Genomic DNA, 20383 nt, shown 5'->3' with positions numbered 1-20383 from the left:
ATTGTGCTTTGGGGATGTGGGGCGATTTCCGTATGCCACCCACCAATGTCTCCGAAAAGCCTTCCTTGAATTATTTTAGCAGTTGTTGTATGCTGAAGGTGAATTGGTGTTTGGTATCAATATAAAAGATTTGGTGAGGGTTGATCGAAAATGTTTCATTTGGGTATTTGAAACTCCCGTAACTACCAGTAAGCTCCGGGCAACGGCTGCTTTGAATATCCTGTGCTGATTAGCTTTACCCCACATGAACAGGGTTGCTGAGCTTGGGGTAAGCTTTCATTCCCCTCATCATGGCTGGCGGAGAGTCTAAGTTGCGGGGAAGGAGACCTTTTAGGTTTCCTTTTTTTTGCGAGGCTACATCTCTGTCAAGCACACCCAAGGCAACTCTGAGTCATTCTAGTATCACGCCGGACTTGCTGCAGTTTGAAAGCATTTGAGCATGTTGAAGTGAGTTCATAAGTGTAATCCGTTTAAAGCCTCGCCATATCACTACCCAGTATCGCTGCCGAAAGTAAACCTAATACCATGCTTTTGAAGACCCTATGCACATCTCAGTCATATAACATACATTTGGTATGACGCCAAAATCATGCAAATCGTTCTAGAACCCATTTTTGGCATCAAAGCAGACAATTGCCTTCTGATCTCAAATGATCAAATTACGCAGATCTCCTATCCCAGAGTTTCTCCAATTCGGTGATTGATAGATACTTCAAGGGTGGAGATGCGAACCGTCATGCTTCATCGCTGTCGTGGGTATCCACGTCCGTCAGGTCATCACTCATTATATGTAAGATTTGGGAGAAGGTCCTGCTCTTCCATCGACCCATGCCGTCCATCAGGTCAGCGCAGTGCAAAAGTGTACGACGAGCAGCAAGATAGCCGCCTTCTAGAGCGATTCCTGTTATGCTGAAAGGTCCACCGTTGCGGATGAAGTTCACGACCGGGCCATCGCCAAAGCGATGTTGGCCATTTGGCGAATTGGGCGTATCCATCAATCCGACATGACCAACGTGGCTCCAATCCACAAGCTCTAACAGTTCGAGGCAGTTGTCGTTGATACCACAAGTTGAGGACGGAGGAAGGGTGAAAATGTAAAGGCCCAACACAAGAGCCGCCTGGAAAAGAGCGACGACACTGGGGGGGTTTACAATATCGGAGACCTTACGATCGAAAAGGAGTTTGAAGATGTGGGCGGCATGCAGGACCGCGCGTCGTGCAGATGGTGTTTGAGACCAGGCAGATATATCTTCGAGAGCTGTGACGGCAGGCTGCGCTCCAGCACGGCCCGCGGCCAATTCAAAATCCCCCAGGTTCGCCCCGAGGTGCATGCAAGATACATGCCAGAGCACTGCCGAGTTGAGATCTGCAGTTCGTAAGGCATCGATTGACGAGGAAGAAAGGTTGACGAGAAGTGGAATTATCTCGCGACTTGGAAGATCTTCATTGTAAACTCGCCATGGCTCCAGATGTTTATGTGGCCCAGCAGCATTCGTTAGCCGTTCATTTGCTTCATAGATCCGCAGCTGAAGGAGGGTGAGGAGTGTTCGCACGCTTGTAGGGTCCATCTTCAACCCGGGCGTCGGAAGAAAAGAGGGAGTGATTCGCTGCGTGTGCATTCGAATACCTCGTTGCGCCAAGTGAAACCACTTGGTGGCCGAGTTTGCGTGATACAAATTGTATTCAGAGGGAGGGATTATTTGCACCAAGTCTGGTCGAATCGTTGGATTGGTTGATAGGTAGGCTGCGTAGTAGCAATCAACCTCTAACAGGCCAAATATGATGCTGTTCCATGTCAGTAACATTAACACGGATATGGGCCGAGTTCCTTACCGTTTTGCGCATTCAACCCTGCTCCACGCCTTCCACCGTGAATCAATGTCCATTATTTCATCAAGCAAAGCTTCTGGTGGCGCACTCTCATTAGAAGAGAACAGACCTTGACCTTGTGCCGTCTGTTCAGTGTTAGCGCAATACTTAGACAGTTAAGAATCGACATACAGATATCAAGTCGGTATACAGCTTCTCAGCTTGAGCGATCCGACTTTTGCGCTAATAGCTGTTAACAATTTCACTTAGATTCTGCAGATTCTTCTTACCCCCGTGATGAAAGCGAGGTTGAGCGCGAGGAGGCCAGTAGCAATGACTCGCATTTGCTTTTCCGGGCGCTGTTGGCTTGATGAAAGGTCTTGAACTTCGGCAGTTACCATCTGTAGAACAGTCTGGTGGGTCATGTCAGTATCCGATGGTCGGAGTCGTACAAAAAGACAAGCAACATACCGGGAATGTCCGCGAGACAAACTTCGAAGCGCCAGCCGTTCCCAAAATGCACAAACCGATCAGGCACATGCAAAGCAAAAGTGGTCGAGGTGCATTTTTGGCCGAGAAAGTGGGAATGTGAACAATGGGTAGAGTCGGGTGGAAATAATAGAGGTACATTTCGAGTGCAATGTCTAGTATTTCAGCAGGCGGGAATTGTATCCCATCGCCGATACCTGGACTGGCACCAGCGTCACCGCTGGATGATGCAGTGTCACCATATGAATCGGATCGAGCGGCTGTGACTGCTTGCGGTGCGTTGTTGATTGCTCCTTGCAATACGTCTCGACACTCTTCATCCAAACCCCATCGCGAGCTTCGTCTCTCGCGTTCGCTAACAGGAGTTTCCATGGCACCGGGGGGGATTTCTGACAGAATATTGGTGTGATCGCAATTGACCAAACTGTGCCATAGTGTCGGCATCAAACGACCGGATTTCCGATTCTTCGAGGGCCAACAGTTCTCCACTCTGGCGAATCTTTCACGAGGTATTCTGCTCGCGATAGAAGCACTGCTTCCGGAAGGACTCGCATGGTTGTCTGAAGGATGACGAAAACCATCATGATCGAAATGGCTATCTATTGCCATATGATGTGAACCATGTGCTAAAAGATCGTTATCTAAAGGGAACAGCCACGTCTGAAGGGCATCGGCTGGAGTCCGATTGGGCATTGGATGGTTGCTCTGCACAAGTTCGAAGGCCCACTGATCTAGGCTTGAAACGTGACCGGCGGGGGAGAACGACAGCATGTCGATTGCAGGATCTATTGGGGGTGGCATATTGTCCTGATTACGGGTGAGGTAACGGTCATTATCCGATGTCAAGTTGATTGGAGAGGGAGACTGCCAGGCCACCTCCGCTGGGGGTTCCAGATGTTGCGCGGCGTTGATCAGAGCCTCCAGTCGGCTGTCTCCGGGAGATGCCGTGTGTTGGGAGACGGATGGATGTCCTGCAACTACAGATGGAGAAGAAGTAGAGTTTTGAGCTATATCGCCAGCTGGTTGGGGCACCTGCTGGGGGTTTCTCCCTCCCGAAAGCGGAGATAGATTTGAATCTTGTCGATGCAGTCGGGGGGTTGGAGTCGAATTCAGACCAGATTCGATTTGTGAAAGGGGGGGTTTTGGCGTTTGCTTGTCTTGCGCGGAAGTTTGCTTGGACTGCTGCTTTGGTTGACCTTGTTGTTGGTTGTTCCCGTTGTTTGAATTGCTGTTATTGCTGCTCATTCGGTTTAGGGCATTCTGTGCGTGACCTTTGCAATGCCGAAATAGAACGTCGCTGTTCCACGCGGAATATCGAATTAGCCATTTGGAGGATCTCGGTAGTTACTTGATTCGCAATTGGGAAGTACTCACCTTCTCGAGAAATGTTTCTTGCAAGTCGGACATTCGTAAGGGCGTTCGCGAGTGTCTATGCCTGAGGTCAGATTCGTTGTGGCAGACAAGAAAAGAATTTGCAGGCAACACAGATGGCAACATACGGGATCGTTCATGGCGTTTTACATGCTCGAGCTTAGTGAATTTGCGATCGCACAGGCTGCATTGTTTCAAGGCCATAAGGTTGACTGGGCTGTGGCGAGGAATTGATGAAAGAAGAGGGGAGAAGGGGAGGGGGGACGGAGGATCTTGGGGAGCGCTGGCGGGGTCCCCTCGGGGGAAGTGAGAAGAGAAGATCACAGGCGCGCGGCGGCGGCTTTGAAAGGCAGGGAAGTCAAATATGAGGATGAAGCTCCCAGGGGAACTCTTTTAGTTGGTTATCGAACAATTGGAGGTAGGCGTGTGGTAGGGTCTGGTACGTGAAGTGCCGGGAGGAGGGGGTTTGTTTGTAGGGTTGATGGGGGATAGGTTGAGCCAGGGACGCCAGGGTACCTAGTTGTAGTAGGTTGGGTCGAGTTGAGTTGATTGAGAGTAGAGTAGAGTAGAGTAGAGTAGAGTAGAGTAGAGTAGAGTAGAGTAGAGTAGTAGGAAAGATTCGATAGTAGAGCAGGTTGATGCAGTAGTAGGAAGTGTCTTGAGCGAGAGAGAGAGAGAGAGAGAGAGTGTGTGTGTGTGTGTGCAAGTGTAAGTGTGTAGGTATGTATGTAGTCGGTAGGTATGAGGGAAAGTGCGAAAATGTAGAGATGCGCGCGCGTTCGAACAGGCCAGGCAGGGTAGCAGGGAAGGTACGAGTAGGGATCTTAGGATCTTCAATTGGCCATAGCGTAGGTAGGCAGTATGAGTAGTATGAGTATGAGTAGGGTAACTATAGGTAGTTAGACGGGGGATGTAATGCGGGGAAATAGACAGACGGACGAGAAAGGAAAAGAACGAGTTTACTGTCTGTGTGTATGTACTGTATGTACGAGTATGAGCATGTACGGCGAGCGATGGGAGGCGTCTGACCCAAATGCCGTCCAGTCCAGTCCAATCAAGCAATACCTAATCCAATACCTAGGTACCTTACTCGTAGGTAGGCACCTTAAGGTACCTAAGTAGGCAGATACGGCGTAACTAGGTAACTAATGCAAATGGTTTGTATAGCTAGAAAAGCGGAGCAAAGAAAAGAAAAGAAAAGGAATGAAGCATGGGAAGGCAAAGAGGGAGGATATCACGCAGTAAAGAAGCACTCATACTCACGCGCGCTGCCCTAACAGAACAATCACTACTCGGTGAGGAGGTGTGTACGGAGTAGAAATACATGATAGTATCTACTATTCCGTATATATGTTCATGTATATGTACATCCACGATTGCCTGTACCTACCTATACACCATCGTAGAGTTAGTTGATGACGCCTGGCATACCCGCGACTCGGCTAGGTTCAATATAATACCGGGATTTGCCCATCTTCCTTCAATTCATCCTTCAATCTATGAGATGCGATACATATCTGCAATCCTGTACCTCCAGATTGCGACTCTGCACCCGCCCGCATATCGTTCCTCTTACAAACTCCAAGGCGGCCGATCCTCGTGCGAACTGCCCACACTCACAATATGCATTTCCACGCTGACTGGATTATCCGCCACGCTCGTATTATTACTGTCATCACCTGCCCCTGGTTGTACATAAATACGGAGTAGATAGGTAGTTACTACACAGACTCTTGGGTTGAGATGACGAAGATCAGCCAATCGCCAATTGTGCACGCACGCCTTGCTCTCATCCTGACGCCACTTCTTTCTAGCTGCTTTCTAGCAATGTGTATGTACGGACATGTACATGCATGTACATACATTTGTTGATGCATCTACACATCGTAGAAACGACTAGGGCCAAAACAGCTGACCATTGACGGGCAGCTGACAGGCGGACAGGTGTCTAAATGCAATATTGAATAACTACTCGTACTGGTTCCCGCTCGGTGCTTCCAAGCACCCTCCATCTACTCAAAGGGCTTGTTGCCAACTGGATGTGGGGACCCTGTCGTGCTGTGACCCTATAGTGGGGCACCACCGAAGTGTAATGTACAAAACACAATACTGACCTAGTCATATAAACGCATGCTTTACTGTGGTAGTCATTATCCCAAAATTCTTAACGTGGCTCTTATTTTCTAGAAAGTTGCATGGACGAGAGGAGCTCGAGCTCTTGGGTGCCCGCTGATTGATGGAAGTTTGCTAATTGGATTTCATCTAATATGTTTCATGCAATCGCTGGTATCAAGATCTGATTCATATCAACCGCGATTAAGCTTCCTGATCATTCACCCTGCATAGTGCTGACCCATATTCCTCCTCGATTATAGCCTCGGGCTATAGGATTTATTTCGGCTCTCGGATCATGTCCTGTACACTCCGCGGCACTGCACTCGTTTATTCATTCAACAATGTATGGGACATGATCCCTGTTGCTACAAGTATATCGTCCTATAACCTATACCTCACATGGCCGTCTCATCGTGAAGCAAAAGCATTGTACCTTTGATCCTCATCTCTAGACGGCAACGCGGACACCCGTACATTTACCACCTTGCTAATTGCAACTATTGCAGTACCACTTGGCGAAGCTCCATGTATTCAGCAATCCTAGGAAGGAGGAATTGCTGTGGTACTCCAACAAGATGAAGATCACTTCAACCCTCAACAGAATAAAATTCCAAACAACCAAAGAAGTTCAAGAGCAATTTTTATGCACCGATAATTCATCCAGCGTGATATAAGAAGATTTTCTTGTTTTCTCCTCCTTGTCACCGCAACAGCATGTACGATCGCGACCCTGTCGTGAATGTTTTGCGATTGCCTACGATAATATCATATGGCTTTCCCAAGCACCTCCGCTACCGCCGAATACACAACCAATAACACTCCTCCTCCAGGTCCGAATCTCAATATCTTTGCCACATAGCCTTTGTACAATGCTCCGAACCCTTCTTCCCTTGCTACAACCCTCAAGCTGGGCCACGCCCAGGCATATTTAGCCTCTGTGCCTGGCATCTTTGCAACACTCTGAATCCTACTTTTAACGACGTCTAGTGGTGTGTTGAGTGTTGTCCCTACGACACCACCTATGAATCCAGCTATTAGATCGTTTGTAGTCTTCTGCATCTTCGGGTTCTTCGCAGTTTCCGGTGGAGGAAGCTGAGCGCGAACTTGGAAGATGCATCCAAAGTATCCAGCATTCCACACAATGTGACGCCAGAGCGTTGCTTCGAAGCCGTTGTAGAGTGCGAGTAATCCTTCGCTGCGCACAACCTTTACCAAGCAATCTATCAAGCCCGAGTAGCGTGATGCGGAAGACTTATCCTGGAGACGAATCTTCAATAGTTCGAACGGCACAACGACGAGTGACTCTGTTGCCCCTGCACTCGCACCGGTGAGGATAGCAAGAGGTTGTGTGAGAGTTGGCGCATTGAAAAGATTCTGATACAAAGGAGCGAACGTGTCATTAGAGGAGAATTTGATCGCACTATTAGAACAGTCAGTTTCCTGTACCGCACTCGTTGAAATCAATATCTCACCGCTTCGGTACTTCCATCAATATTGGTGCTGTGATACCTCTGTATAGCCTTGAAGCCCCTTCGTTCTTTATAATCTTTTGAAAGCAATCCAATACTCCGTTGTATCCTTGCCCGTCTATGGCTTTACCATGCTGAAGCTGTATCCGTGTTTTCACGACATCGAGAGGATACCTTGCTATGTTCTTAGATATGGTAGTATACTCTCACGATATTTTCTCACATCGCTAAGATCTTCCGCTTATTAGTGTCATCCTAGGCTATGTAGTGTGGATGAAACCAGCTCACCTCTGATACTCCTGCCACAGCGCCAGCAGCAAATTGATACCTGAAGGGTAGTGCTTTTATCGCCGCCTTCTCCCTTCCAATGTCCTGCGACTCGCCATTCGTCACTGTATCAGCCATAACGTGTTTATTAAAAACAAATGTCTGCGATAATGATACAAAATTATTCCAAGTTGTTCAAGACAAGTTCCTCTCATCCAAGTTGCCCAAGGCATAGACTACAGCATAGGAATTGTGAATCGCGCGGCATTATCTTCCCCGCCGCTTGAGAACCCCATACTGCGGAAGGAAACCCATCAATTTCTGTGACATCCAGATTGCGGTCTCGAGAAGGGTATTCTCTTGTCGCACTGTATAGACTGACTGACGACGCGCAAGTAGATGTGGCGGCATAGGGCATGGGGGACGATGTGGGACCTGGGAGGGGACTAATGTGGGGCCTACGTGATTGGCTACAGGCCTTCGATGGTGATTCTCCAAATTAGGTATATGTAAATGTAGAAACGTGAGAGGAGATAAGTGGCTAGAAACATGACCATAGAGTATCTTACATGATACAAAGAGGTTTGAAAATTGTCATTAAGAATGGTTTGGGCCTTCTTTCGAATCGTTTTAGATCGTGGACGGTAATTTTATCTGACTTCTATGAGACAAACATGTCTTGGACAGGAATTGTACAATCGGGGTTGATATGACACTCAGCCTTACCCTAGCTTCATTATGCTATGCTCTACATGCTGTGTGTGTCTGTGTGTGTATGTGTAACAATCGGGCTTTCTATGAAACAATTCTATCTTTCTTCAAGTCCTCTATTTGTACTTCAGTGCAGTCCAGCAGTTCTTTTAGCACCTCTTCAGTGTGTTCTCCTAGTAGAGGTGGGGGACTTCGTATACTTGGTTTTGCTCTTGAATACTTGACAGGATGATTGACCAGCTTGATTGGCCCACAAGCTGGATGGACAACCTCTTCGATCATATTACGAGCAAGGACTAGAACAAGGATCAGTACTGGTTTTCAAGGAAAGATTGAGACTAAGGAAATGTACACACTCACCGTGTTCGTGATTAAGGGTACCTTGAATATCGTTCACTGCAGCATAAGGTATCCCGCTTCCCTCGAAAATTTCGAGCCATTCCTGTGTCGTTTTCGTCTTCAACTCATCCTCTATTATACGATCAAGAGTGTCCCTGTTTTCGACGCGTAGCGCGTTCGTAATGAATCGGACATCTGTTCTCCATTCTGGTCTTCCAATTTTGTCACACAGAATGCCATACAATTTGTCGTTGCAACCGCCTACGGCAATATTGGTGTCTTTCGTCTGGTAAGCTCGATATGGGACAACAGATGCTATTGTAAATGTCAGTCAACGTGTTCATCAAGACGAGCAACGTATTGATTATGTGACATTACCATGCGCAGTGCCCCATCTTCCGCTATCCTTCTTCCCACTGATCAACCCACTGCTCGCAATGTTGGCTAGATTTGCGACTTGGCAATCGCTCAGACTTGCATCAATCCACTGCCCCAATCCGGTCTCTTTCCTTGCGTACAAAGCCGCGAGTACGCCTATTGCCGTAAACATTCCCGTGGACAAATCCGTCACTGCAACTCCGACTTTCACTGGTGGTCCGTCTCGTTCGCCAGTAATGTGCATCAGGCCCATCTCCGCCTCTACCATAACGTCGTATCCCGCGCGGTCTGAGAATGGTCCAGTTTGTCCATATCCCGTTATAGATGCGTAAATGAGAGAGGGATTGATCTTTGACAATGTCTGATAGTCGAGCTGATATTTCGCGAGAGATCCGGGGAGGTAGTTTTCAACCAGGACGTCACACTTTTGGACTAGTTTATGTAGTATCGACACACCGGTGGGGTTGTTGAAAGATAGGCCGATGGACTTCTTGTTGCGATTTACCTACCCTTTGTATTAGCGAATTATATGAAGTTCGAAAGCTGAGGTGGTCCTTGCAGATAGATAGTAGGCTGATTCTCCAGGGAATTCACGCTCAACGCCGTCTGTGTACGGGGCATCAGGCGGGCCCCAGCTTCGTGTGTCGTCGCCTCTTGTTGGGTGCTCCACCTTGATAATTTCAGCTCTGATGAATACTCAGCATGTTGATAACGAAATATTTCAACCAAGTATTGAATACCCCAAATCCCCAAGAATTTGTGTGCAATAAGGCTACGATCAGTCAGCCTTCTCTGCTTACTACCGGCGATAATGCCAAAGGTAATTGCATCATACCCCAGCGAGTACCCTCGTCATATCAAGAACCCTAATCCCAGCCAATGGTAACTTCTCCACCGATGTTTTGTCTACCGGCCTATTCAAGGTCGATATTTCTTTCCTTTGGCATTGTTCCCTGATTCTGTAGTGCAATCGCCCGGAACCTCGAACGCGACGGTAGGAATGTGGGCCTCTAATGGAGGCACACAATCTAGTTGTCGACTTCATGATTGTATTTTTTGACGATTTATGTTTGTTGTTATGAGAAGATTTATCAAGGGATAAGTGCTGAAGGTCAATTAGTACGCCCCACACGTACATACAAGTAATACGTGTGGGGTCGGTTCTATGAAACATTACTTTTCAGCTTCCGTGCACAGACATTAATTATGCAGGGTCTTGCGGAGATATGAGATCGTGGATACGATAGCAGCGGTATTGATTGTGTTCGTCAGAGTAATGAGAAGTATGAATGAGATATTACGATCTGGTCATGGATATATAACTTATCGGAGGCTCAAAATGAGCGTAAAGGAGGTTGCTATGCTATGGAGATAGGACAAACAATCATGTTATTGTTTCGATCAAAATGCCGCCAAATGCAGAAAACGTCAATTTCTTAGGCGGTGTCAGTTACCTCTGCAGCAGCAATATTGACACGGGTCGATTTCAAATCCTCAGCTGCAATGCCATTGATGCCTTGATCTAGCACGCCATTTCCAGCACCGTTGTGGGTCCCATTGGTAGTTCCGTTAATGTGCTCGCCTGTGGCACCATCTGCTTCAGATTTACCATTCAGATAAGGCGCAAGCTCCTCCGAGTGTACACCGTAGGCATTGTTCGTGTTTGCGCCATGAGAAAAGCCACCGAAGTAGTATGGTGCAAGTCTCTTCTTCTCGGCAATCTTATCCGCCTTCACTCGAGCGAGCAGCTCCTGAGCTCTAGGGTTGGCAGAAAATTTGTCCTATCGTGAATCAGTAACTTGTGGTACCACGGGCAGTGATACATCAAACTTACTGGAAGTGCATCCCAGACCTTGTAATCTGTTCCTTGTGTGCTAATCGTTCCACACCCCTTCCTTGCGTATTCAGTCCACAGGAAAAGGCGGCTGGATTCGACCATAATGGTCAATTGATCTAGAAAATCAGAAAGAATGCTCAATTAAATGACTCATGACCATACCTTCAAGTATCTTCTCTGGTTGACTTTCATGGATCCTCATTCCGTGTTGATATCCCTCATGGAATCCGCCATGTGGGGTGTGAACTCCTTCGAAACTACCTCCGCCTGGCTGAAAGTCATCGCTTCGACCAAGACCTTTTCCGTACAGACAAGCAAGAAACTCAGACGCTGCATTTCGGTGGAAGTAGGGCAAGCGGAACGTGTTGGTGGCGACGTCCCACCGAGGGCCAAACCACAGGAAATCGGCTAGAGGAGTATTGGGGTCCCGAGATTTTGCAGTGAGTACACAGAAGACGGATGGATCGGTATGGTCGATCGAGGTACTGTTTTGAGAAGAGAACTTGGTGAGGTCGTACTTGTATGGAACTACGTTGCCATGCCATGCCACGAGATCGAACGGACTGTGGTCCTGTTGGATAGAAATCAGCTTTCCGTTCGTTTTGTTGACGATTGTCCAGTCCGCATGGAGCTCGCCATCAATTGCAGCAACTGGGTATAGGAAGTCGCGGGGGTTGGCCAGACCGTGACCCCCCAAAGGACCCAGATCCGGTAGTTCCCACATGGAGCCCCAAACTTCGGTGATGTACCCTCGAGCTACTTTAGTATCTGGTGCCAGGTTCAAACAGAACCGGATGCCTCGTTGGATAACGCAAATTTCTCCGGGCTGTAAAAATATCATTCCCATCTCAGTCTTTATATCGAGGTTCCCAAGCTGGCCAGCAATCAAAAAGTCACCATCAGTGTTGCAGAAGGCTCGTTGCTCCATGCTTGAGTTGATCATGTAAACATAGAGGGCAATGCCTTCTCGAATATTTGGATCGCCACTACCAGCGAGCGTATGAAGTCCGTCGGCGAAATCGATCTTCTCATCGTCCTTCGGGAGTGGGAAGGGATGCCATTCAGCCTGCTCCGGCAGTGTGTCTACTCGTGGATTGATAGAAAGGAAGCAGTTTTCCACGTTAGATTTTGATTCTATGGGTAGGTATCCCTCTACGAGTCGGTCAGTACCATTATCACTATCGAGGTACTAAACAACTCACTATGAGCAGCTGCTGGTCGTGCACGATACATGTATGTGCTGAAGTTAGCGTGTCGTGGTGCGGCGAAGGCCGAGTAGGTGATGCCTTCAGTGTACAATCCAAATCGGTTTTCGTGAGGATTGTTCTGTGCAACTGGAAGCGTCCCAGGAATCACCTCCGAGTAATGTCGATTCCCCCATCCCGCTTGATATTCATAAGGATCATTTGCTCGTGTAGGTTTAAGTCTCTGCAAATCCGTGAAGTGGAATGCCTTCTGGGGGTCTGTGATAAGTTTGCGTTCCTTGAATTGAGTCATGATGAGATACTACAACGCCGAAGATGCAGAGTATCCGACGTTATTAGACGGCATCCACTATTATATCGAAGCATCCACATCCCCGGATTATCCCCCGTGTGGATTTGCCGTCGTTGAATGGAGTGGAACGCCGCTTATGTGGGGCGGCATGGTTCATGAGAGGGTGAGCGGGGAGAAATCCCCCCCAATTCGCATATCATACCACCTACACAGAGCATATCTAAAGATAATTCAAGGAGCAAGTTGGGCATATCCAGGATGCTGGGCTACAAATAGATGAAGGTACATACATTTCAAATGTAAAACATCCTTGTCTCAGCAGTTTGAATGCTTTGCGTTCTGAAGTCTACGGCCAAATGACAGGATGAACATGTTACTTAAATGAAATGTAATGTCTGAAATATAGAGTATCATGCTTGAGATAGAAAACCAAGTGATGACTACTTCGCAGTGGCGAGAACCTCATCGACCATCAAGCCGCACGAGCCAAGGTAGTTCCTCGCGTCGCAGAGTGAGCTCAATTCCTCACTTGAGATCTTGCTGGTCACCTCCTCGCGTGCCTGGAGCGCGTCCAAGAGACTTGAGTCGTTCTCTATACTCTCTTTACATGCCTCATATACAATATCATGCGCCTTCTGTCGTCCCACATGTGGAGCAAGCCCCATCATCACAGCTTCAGCTACAATGAGACCTCGCGTGGAGTAGAGATTTTTGAGCATCTGCTTTGAGTTGACCACCAGACCTGACAGAGCAAAGTCCGCTTGATTAAGGGCTCCAACGGCAATGACAAAGCTTTCCGGGACGGCAACCCATTCGAGGTGCCATGGCCCTGAAGCCCGCTCAAAGTCCGAAACCATGCCATCCAGTACCAGTCCAGCGTTTGAGCGGAGAATCTTGGAAGCAGCGAGAATGACTTCACTAGAGATAGGATTTCGCTTCTGCGGCATAGTGGAAGACGCTCCGCGGTGTGGAACAAACGGCTCTGATACCTCGCTCAGCTCATTGGATGACATAATAATGATATCGAGAGCCAGTTTGCCTAGACTTCCGCCTACCAAGGCAAGAAAATTAGTGACTTCGGCGATGCCGTCTCTTGCAACATGCCATGTAATGGGGGGATCATATAAGCCCAAATCTTTTGCCATTTCCTTGCGTACCCGAATGCCATTGTCACCGGATCCTAGCGAAGCTAAGGATCCAGCTGCACCACCAAATTGAACCATGAGTGCACGAGATCTCAGCTGCTCCAGTCTCTCTAAATGGCGTTGGAAACCCGAAAGCCATATCGCAGTTTTGTGTCCAAATGTAATGGGGAGAGCGTGTTGTAAATGGGTTCTTCCAGCCATTGGCGTGTCTCGATGCTTTCTAGAAAGAACTTCGAGGTTCTTAACGACAGATTTAAGCGTCTTTTCGAGGATTTCCAAGCCCTGCTTCATCTGGAGTATACTGGCGAGGTCCATGATGTCTTGAGTCGTCGCACCCCAATGTACGTATCGTCCCGCCTCATCACCAACCGCCGCCGAGAGCTGTCGAACAAGGGGCAGAATAGGGTATCCTACAATTTCCGTCTCCCGTCGCAGCCTTTCAAAATCCAATTGGGCTCCGTTCGATTTTGAAGTAACAATGTCGCCAATGTGTGAAGGAATCACATTGCACCGAGACTGTGCTCGAGCAAGTGCGGTCTCGGCGTCCACGCATCGATTAAGGTAAGCTTTGTCGTCGAAAACCTTTCGTATTTCCTCGGTACCAAACAAGGTCCTGAAGATTGCGGAATCAATCGCGCCAACGCTTCCCAAAGTACGTCTCTGTGTGACGGCATTGACAGCGTGCATACGCGGAATGGCACGTAACGATGCACGCTGGAGGACGAACATGATGACGGAAGATTAAGGTGCAATGATTAGATCAATGTCGGCCACAAAGGAAAGTGGATAGCAACAAAGTTTCCCTCACTAAGTCTAAAAACGAACTCAAACGCCTATATGTAACAACAAAATGCAAAAGGATAAATTGTGGCGGGTTTTAGGAGCCGGCAAGCTTGTGTGGGGAAGGGTGCATGTACTTGATTAGGCTAGAATTCACGTGTGGCCGCGACATCTACGTGTACATGCCTTAGCTACCAATGTGGCCCTAATAACGTGGGGCAATTATACCTGATCTGGCAAGGAAGACCCAATAGTACAGAGCAGATCAAACATCGCTATTGTCCATTGCTCCAGGTGATACTGATGATAACTTCATGGTCGCTGGACTACATACCTCATTTTCTAGGTGCGTAGTGACAGTTCAGTTGCCTCATGCCTCTCGGACGAATAGTGACGCCACTCCCTGTCCAGTGCTTGCACACATACTAACAATACCAATCTCTTTGTCCTGTCGTCGCAATTCACCAAATAACGTCGCAAGTTGGCGTGTACCTGTAGCCCCTGTGGGATGTCCCAGTGCAATAGCTCCTCCATTCGGGTTCACCTTTTCCTCATCCAACCCAAGCTCGCCAATGCATGCGAGCGTTTGGCTAGCAAAGGCTTCATTTAATTCAAAAATGTCGACATCTTTTTGTTCTATGCCAGCATATGAATATAGTGCTGGAATAGCATAAATAGGACTAATGCCCATTACATCTGGCGAGCAGCCGCTGACCTTTGTGCCAACGAATCGGCCCAACGGCTGAAGCCCACGCTGTTCCGCCCATGAACGCCTAGCTAAGATAGACGCCGATGCCCCATCAGATATTTGAGATCTGCTGGTGTTTAGGAAAATGATTTTATGGCTGTATGGACTTACTTACGAATTGCCTGCGGTACTTTTGCCATTTTCTCTGAAGACCGGCTTCAGAGTAGAGACCTTTTCATATGTTAGGCCGGATCGAATGCCGTCGTCCTTAGTCACTTCAAATTGACTCTCTTGACCATCCTCTTCGATCCTTCGAACCGTCACTGGCACTATCTCCCAGTCAAAGCGCGCTTCTCTTTGAGCTCGACTCGCTTTTCCATGGCTTCGAACAGCATACTCATCTTGAGATTGTCGATCGATGCCATATCTTTGTGCAACGTTCTCCGAAGTGAATCCCATTGGCATCAAGCAATCCCTGGCGTCCTTGTTATGAGAAGCTAACAGAGTCGGAGAGACATCTACGGGGATGCCTCGTGAACCATAGTTTCTTGACATACTCTCGACGCCACCAGCAAGCCCAACATCAATTTGTCCCACCAGGATCGAATGTGCGATGTGCGTAAGCGCTTGTAGACTGCTTGAACATTGGCGATTGACGGTATGGAAAGTGGTTGAATTCGGGAATCCGGCATGATTGAGAGCCATCCGACCAGTCTTCGCGAATCCGAGCTCTGCCAAAACATTGCCAATCATAGCATCTTCGACGCATCTGTATTCGATTTTGGCTCGCTGCACGGCAGCCTGCATAACCTGTATCCATTCAGCCTCACAGTCCACAGCTCTGCCATGGACTCGCCACCCACTGGCATCAGGATATCTTCTGGATGTGCATCCTTAAACCCGCCCTTGAAACTGCGATTGATAGGTGATCTGGCAACGGACAACAAGACAACATCGTTTGGGCTTCTCTGCAGGATATTGCGGGTGGCTCTGGTAAAGGCAGCCATTGTCTCTCACCAAGCTCTAACAACAACGAGGCAGGAATGGTTTCCATCATAGTGCTACTTTACACGTCAAATAACTGCCATGTCGCTTGGCCCCGAAAGGGCACAAACTGCCGTGTAAGGGTTGTGCTGCTATTGTGGTGGCGGGGCAGCAGCGGTCAACCCCAGGGGATGTATCCGTGTGGGGCGAGATCGGAGCTGCCCCTCCATGACGAATTACCATCTGGAGGCTCTAGGGACCGGACGGGTACGTTTCTTTTTTGGCTGAGAGCACGAAAAGATTACTTTGGTGTGTGTTTTCCATCAATCCTAATTACACAGCACGTAGATTCTAAATCCAATTACTCAACAACATGACACTCCCATCCAAGTACCAGAATGGGAGCATTGACTCCTCTGTCAAAGGTGTCTACCGTGCATCACCTATCAAGCTTCTGATTTATGGACGAGGTATGAATGCTCCCATTGTGAATTGGGAAATATGTTCGTCATTTGACCCCTTGATACAGGTACAAGTAAGCAACTATCTGATGTGGTTGCGGAGCTTGGGGGCACAAAGGCCTTCATCATCACTGGACGTTCACTGTATGAGAAAACCCCGGTCATCAAGGAAATTGAGAAGAGTCTGGGACCCGTTCATGGAGGAACATTCAGTAAGATAGGGCAACATGCGTACGTTCGATACCTTTTGCAATTCTTCTGTTCCGTTGCTGATATATTCAGGCCGATTGGAGACATCAAAGATGCCACCACCTTAATGGCGCAGTCTGGAAGTGACATCTTGATAGCAGTAGGCGGCGGGTCGCCCATTGATTCTGCGAAAGCGATCGCGCACAACATCCATCAAGAAACAGGTAAATGGGTTGCAAGTATTGCAGTGCCAACTACGCTCAGTGTCGCCGAGACAACACAGAATGCAGGATTCACTACGGAGGAGAAACACAAGATTGCCGTCAGCAATCCTGAGCTTGTTCCTAAAGGTAAGATCATCAGACAGACGTGCTGCGGCTTGGTCTAACTGGGACAGCTGTTGTTTACGATGGAGATATCGCGCTGTATACGCCTCTAAATCTCTGGACTAGTACTGGTGTACGTACTGCCTCGCCTTACATCAGCGCTGTGGCTGATTCTTGAAGATGCGATCGCTTGACCATGCGGTAGAATTGATGTACCATCCGCTCGCTTCCGAGATACCTACCAAGCGCATGTGCCTGGAAGCGATCAAAGATCTGTTCACTTATTTGCCTCAATCAAAAGCCAACCCGGAGGATGCCGATATTCGTACCAAGCTATTTCTGGCCTGTTATTCCTCCCTCTTCCCTTTTCTCTACACAGGAGGAGTCGGGCTCAGTCACAGTATTGGACATGCAATTGGCGCGACGTATTCGATTCCCCACGGTATTACAAGTTGCTTGAGCTTAGCGCCTACTGTGCATTTCAAGGCCCAGAATCCAGACGAAGCCAGACAGATCGCAAGGATAATTCCTTACATCGGGAGACAAAGCACAGGCAATGACGAAGAGGATTCACATGTTGTAGCAGACGCAATTGCACAGCTAGTTGAGGTTCTCGGTCACAAGACGACGCTGACATCTGTGAGCACTATAGATCTCCATTACATCCATGCATCTAACTTTATGTGCAGTATAACGTCCCAACGGGCGATGCAGAAGAAGAAGCCATAGCTACCCGGGCACTTCATAGCAAAGACCACAAGGATTTTGAAAACTGTGAGTGCTTTCTAGTTTACGTCAAGAAAACTGACAGAAGCTGAACATTTACCAGTGAAGAAGATTGTGCACGGGCTATACTAAAATCATGCGCACTTTCTGGATCACACGTGGTCGAGACTATGATTGGTGTATGCACATCGATACAGTGTGGTGGCGGCATTCATTTACAATTAGTATCCATACGCTGAAAAAGAGGCTTGTTTCCGCGCGACACCAGTCGATATGGATATTGGGGTGGAAATGGAACTGGAACTGGAAATTGGAATTGGATACGGACATGGAGATGGATATACCAAGATGATTTTCCGCTCTGATTCGGCGTCCTTCCGATGAATTACAATCTCACGTGATGCTCCATAGCCGCGCTTTTACTTGATCGTTACTATGTTGCGTTTAGTGGAGTGTCTGGTAAAATTTCTTCCGAGATCTATATCCGAACCTTTTCCTCCACTTTTCCGCCTCCATTCCGGAATTACATTCTGCCACATCCCCTCCCAGCCATTTGTGGTGGCCTTCTGGGGTCCCTCACGTGCCTGAGTCTCCACCGGCATCGGCTACGGCAATTGCATCGGTCTACCCAGTATTGCCTAGCGTCCGATATTCCAGTTGTGGGGAGCTCCAGTTGTGCAACAAAAAGTTGACGACTCCACGATCTTGGTTGACACTTGGACTCGTTCATTATTGCGTTATATCGAATCGAAGAAATCCCTGGAGCATCAATCGAACAAAGTATATCTTACGATTGAAATTGCTGTTGACCCCACCACCACCACCATTCATTCATTGTACATTGGATCCATTACACAACAGTCCCACATTCGAAGCTTTGTCGATTTGGAAAGAAACATCCAGTCGCAATAGTTTGAGATTCAGGCTCACATACCCAACTTCTCACGATGCAACGAACCCTATTTGCAGCGGCCGCTCGTCGAAGCGCGCCCGCGGTCCGCTTCTTCAGCAGTAGTTCATTCCGCAACCAGATCAATAAGATCTACCCATCTGCATCGGAAGCTCTTAAGGACATGAAATCGGACACAACCCTTCTGGTTGGGGGCTTTGGATTCTCCGGCGTACCGAATACCCTCATCAATGCCCTCCGCGATCGTACAGATTTAACAAACTTTACTGTTGTTAGTAACAATGCTGGTATGCCCGGAGTTGGGCTTGGGCAGCTTTTAGACACTAAGCAGATTGGGACCATGATTGCAAGCTATATTGGAGACAACAAAGTCTTTGAAAAGATGTATTTGAGTGGTGACTTGGATCTTCAGCTTACACCGCAGGGCACAATCGCAGAGAAGTGTGCCGCTGGCGCAGCTGGTGTGCCTGCATTCTACACCCCTGCCGCGTATGGAACTATCGGTAAGCTATTAGATGGCTTATTATCTTGTCTAACTATCTAATCCGTTGCAGTACAAACTGGTGAACTTCCCGTGAGGTACAACAAGGACGGCACGGTCGCCAAAATGGCCCCACCCAAGGAGACCCGCGAGTTCAACGGAAAGGCCTACGTTATGGAAGAGGCCATCTTTGGCGATTACGCATTCGTCAAAGTCGCTAAAGCCGATCGACTGGGAAATTGCCAATTCCGAAAAGCGCAGAACAACTTCAACGAAGCTATGGGAAAGAACGCAAAGGTCACAATCGTAGAGGCTGATGAGATTGTCGAAGACGGCGTGATTGCGCCTGAAGACATCCATCTCCAAGGTGTTTATGTGAAGAGAGTCATTAAGAGTACTGAGGATAAGAAAATTGAGAGGCTCGTCTTCTACAAAGACCCAGAAGAACAGAAGAAAGCACTCCTGGAAGGTGGTCAGTTGCATACGGTAGCCCCCATCATCAACTGTTGCTAACGTATATTTGTCTCTAGGAAGTTCAGAAGCCTCCCAAAAACGAGAGCGCATCATCAAGCGGGCTGCCCAGGAACTGAAGGACGGCATGTATGTAAATCTTGGCATTGGTATGCCCCTTGCGGCTCCCGCCTTCCTGCCCGAAGGTGTCGAAATCATTCTCGAGTCCGAGAACGGTATTCTTGGTATGGGCGGATACCCAAAGCAAGGCGAAGAAGACCCAGATCTCATCAATGCTGGTAAAGAAACTGTCACATTGATTAAGGGTGCGTCTGTCTTCGGAAGCCACGAGAGTTTCGGTATGATCAGATCTGGAAGAATCGATGTGGCGATGTTGGGCGCCATGCAGGTTAATCAATATGGAGGTATGTGGAAACCTCAATCGCAAGGTGAATTGTGCTGACAGGTTTTCTAGATCTTGCAAATTTCATGCTTCCAGGCAAAGTCAAGGGTATCGGTGGAGCTATGGATCTCGTTGCAAACCCCACGCAGACCAAGGTCGTCATCACAATGGAGCACACCGACAAGAAGGGAAACCCCAAGATCTTGAACCAGTGCACTTTTCCCTTGACTGGTCAGAAGTGCGTATCCACGATTATCACGGATCTTGCTGTCTTCGACGTGGACCGTGTAGAGGGCTTAACGCTTAAAGAGGTTGCAAAGGGGGTCACAGTGGATGAAATCAAGGCAAAAACCGAGGCGCCGTTCAAGGTCGCCGAAGACTTGAAAGAGATGCAGATCTAAGAGGGAACTAGGTACCGTGTTGTTCTGTTTAGCGTTCTTGCATGATTCAAAAAGCATAGGGGCATCTGGAGTTGGATACAGGCTCGTGCATTATTTCATTTCATAGTTTTGTTATACCATACCAATTGCGGGTCTAAGACTTTGAATTATTACGGAC

General features: G+C 48.1%; 7 protein-coding genes across 7 annotated transcripts; 1 reads left to right on the top strand and 6 right to left on the bottom strand.

Annotated features, from left to right (window-relative positions):
• Window positions 1-468: 468 nt before the first annotated feature.
• BU24DRAFT_378952 (uncharacterized protein) lies at window positions 469-3876 on the bottom strand (the record flags this gene model as incomplete). Its single annotated transcript, XM_033524678.1, has 7 exons — window positions 469-1785; window positions 1834-1955; window positions 2002-2052; window positions 2100-2222; window positions 2281-3595; window positions 3673-3727; window positions 3798-3876. 7 exons carry the CDS (start codon window positions 3871-3873, stop codon window positions 735-737), a joined length of 2793 nt encoding a protein of 930 aa, XP_033378159.1. The 3' UTR covers window positions 469-734.
• Window positions 3877-6549: 2673 nt separating this feature from the next.
• On the bottom strand, window positions 6550-7375 carry BU24DRAFT_357119 (mitochondrial carrier; the record flags this gene model as incomplete). Its single annotated transcript, XM_033523933.1, has 2 exons — window positions 6550-7204; window positions 7257-7375. Coding segments are annotated over 2 exons (774 nt in total), but the record flags the coding sequence as incomplete, so codon positions are not given.
• Window positions 7376-8178: 803 nt separating this feature from the next.
• On the bottom strand, window positions 8179-10122 carry BU24DRAFT_444565 (CoA-transferase family III; the record flags this gene model as incomplete). The annotated part of the gene is made up of 7 exons (XM_033530645.1): window positions 8179-8527; window positions 8592-8885; window positions 8949-9453; window positions 9550-9634; window positions 9689-9720; window positions 9784-9862; window positions 10085-10122. The coding sequence occupies 7 exons, from the start codon at window positions 10120-10122 to the stop codon at window positions 8316-8318; spliced, it is 1245 nt and encodes a 414-aa protein (XP_033378157.1). The 3' UTR covers window positions 8179-8315.
• Window positions 10123-10384: 262 nt separating this feature from the next.
• On the bottom strand, window positions 10385-12282 carry BU24DRAFT_444564 (homogentisate 1,2-dioxygenase; the record flags this gene model as incomplete). The annotated part of the gene is made up of 5 exons (XM_033530644.1): window positions 10385-10470; window positions 10540-10729; window positions 10783-10901; window positions 10948-11937; window positions 11988-12282. The coding sequence occupies 5 exons, from the start codon at window positions 12280-12282 to the stop codon at window positions 10385-10387; spliced, it is 1680 nt and encodes a 559-aa protein (XP_033378156.1).
• A 267-nt stretch (window positions 12283-12549) lies between these two features.
• Window positions 12550-14319, bottom strand: BU24DRAFT_427839 (adenylosuccinate lyase). Its single transcript, XM_033529322.1, has one exon. It carries the CDS (start codon window positions 14154-14156, stop codon window positions 12723-12725), a length of 1434 nt encoding a protein of 477 aa, XP_033378155.1. The 5' UTR covers window positions 14157-14319; the 3' UTR covers window positions 12550-12722.
• A 7-nt stretch (window positions 14320-14326) lies between these two features.
• On the bottom strand, window positions 14327-16040 carry BU24DRAFT_427837 (putative 3-ketoacyl-CoA thiolase). Its single transcript, XM_033529321.1, has 2 exons — window positions 15071-16040; window positions 14327-15022 (listed from the first exon to the last, which is right to left on the bottom strand). The coding sequence occupies exons 1-2, from the start codon at window positions 15700-15702 to the stop codon at window positions 14578-14580; spliced, it is 1077 nt and encodes a 358-aa protein (XP_033378154.1). The 5' UTR covers window positions 15703-16040; the 3' UTR covers window positions 14327-14577.
• A 106-nt stretch (window positions 16041-16146) lies between these two features.
• Window positions 16147-20357, top strand: BU24DRAFT_400279 (uncharacterized protein). The gene is made up of 11 exons (XM_033525447.1): window positions 16147-16349; window positions 16409-16571; window positions 16623-16879; window positions 16927-16988; window positions 17036-17494; window positions 17545-17629; window positions 17993-18253; window positions 18506-18994; window positions 19046-19444; window positions 19503-19847; window positions 19898-20357. Exons 1-11 carry the CDS (start codon window positions 16253-16255, stop codon window positions 20224-20226), a joined length of 2946 nt encoding a protein of 981 aa, XP_033378153.1. The 5' UTR covers window positions 16147-16252; the 3' UTR covers window positions 20227-20357.
• Window positions 20358-20383: the final 26 nt, after the last annotated feature.

Source organism: Aaosphaeria arxii, assembly GCF_010015735.1.
Source record: "Aaosphaeria arxii CBS 175.79 unplaced genomic scaffold BU24scaffold_12, whole genome shotgun sequence".
NCBI lineage: Eukaryota > Fungi > Ascomycota > Dothideomycetes > Pleosporales > Aaosphaeria > Aaosphaeria arxii.
This window is presented reverse-complemented; position numbering and strand designations above follow the sequence as displayed.

Bases quoted from the DNA above. Each gene is read 5' to 3' on its own strand.
- BU24DRAFT_427837 (XM_033529321.1), bottom strand. From the start codon at position 15,702: ATGCAGGCTGCCGTGCAGCGAGCCAAAATCGAATACAGATGCGTCGAA. The intron at 15,023-15,070 runs GTAAGTAAGTCC...AAACACCAGCAG, and splicing joins AAAAGTACCGCAGGCAATTC to ATCTCAAATATCTGATGGGG.
- BU24DRAFT_427839 (XM_033529322.1), bottom strand. From the start codon at position 14,156: ATGTTCGTCCTCCAGCGTGCATCGTTACGTGCCATTCCGCGTATGCAC.
- BU24DRAFT_400279 (XM_033525447.1), top strand. From the start codon at position 16,253: ATGACACTCCCATCCAAGTACCAGAATGGGAGCATTGACTCCTCTGTC. The intron at 17,630-17,992 runs GTGAGTGCTTTC...GATGCTCCATAG, and splicing joins CCACAAGGATTTTGAAAACT to CCGCGCTTTTACTTGATCGT. The intron at 19,445-19,502 runs GTCAGTTGCATA...ATTTGTCTCTAG, and splicing joins GAAAGCACTCCTGGAAGGTG to GAAGTTCAGAAGCCTCCCAA.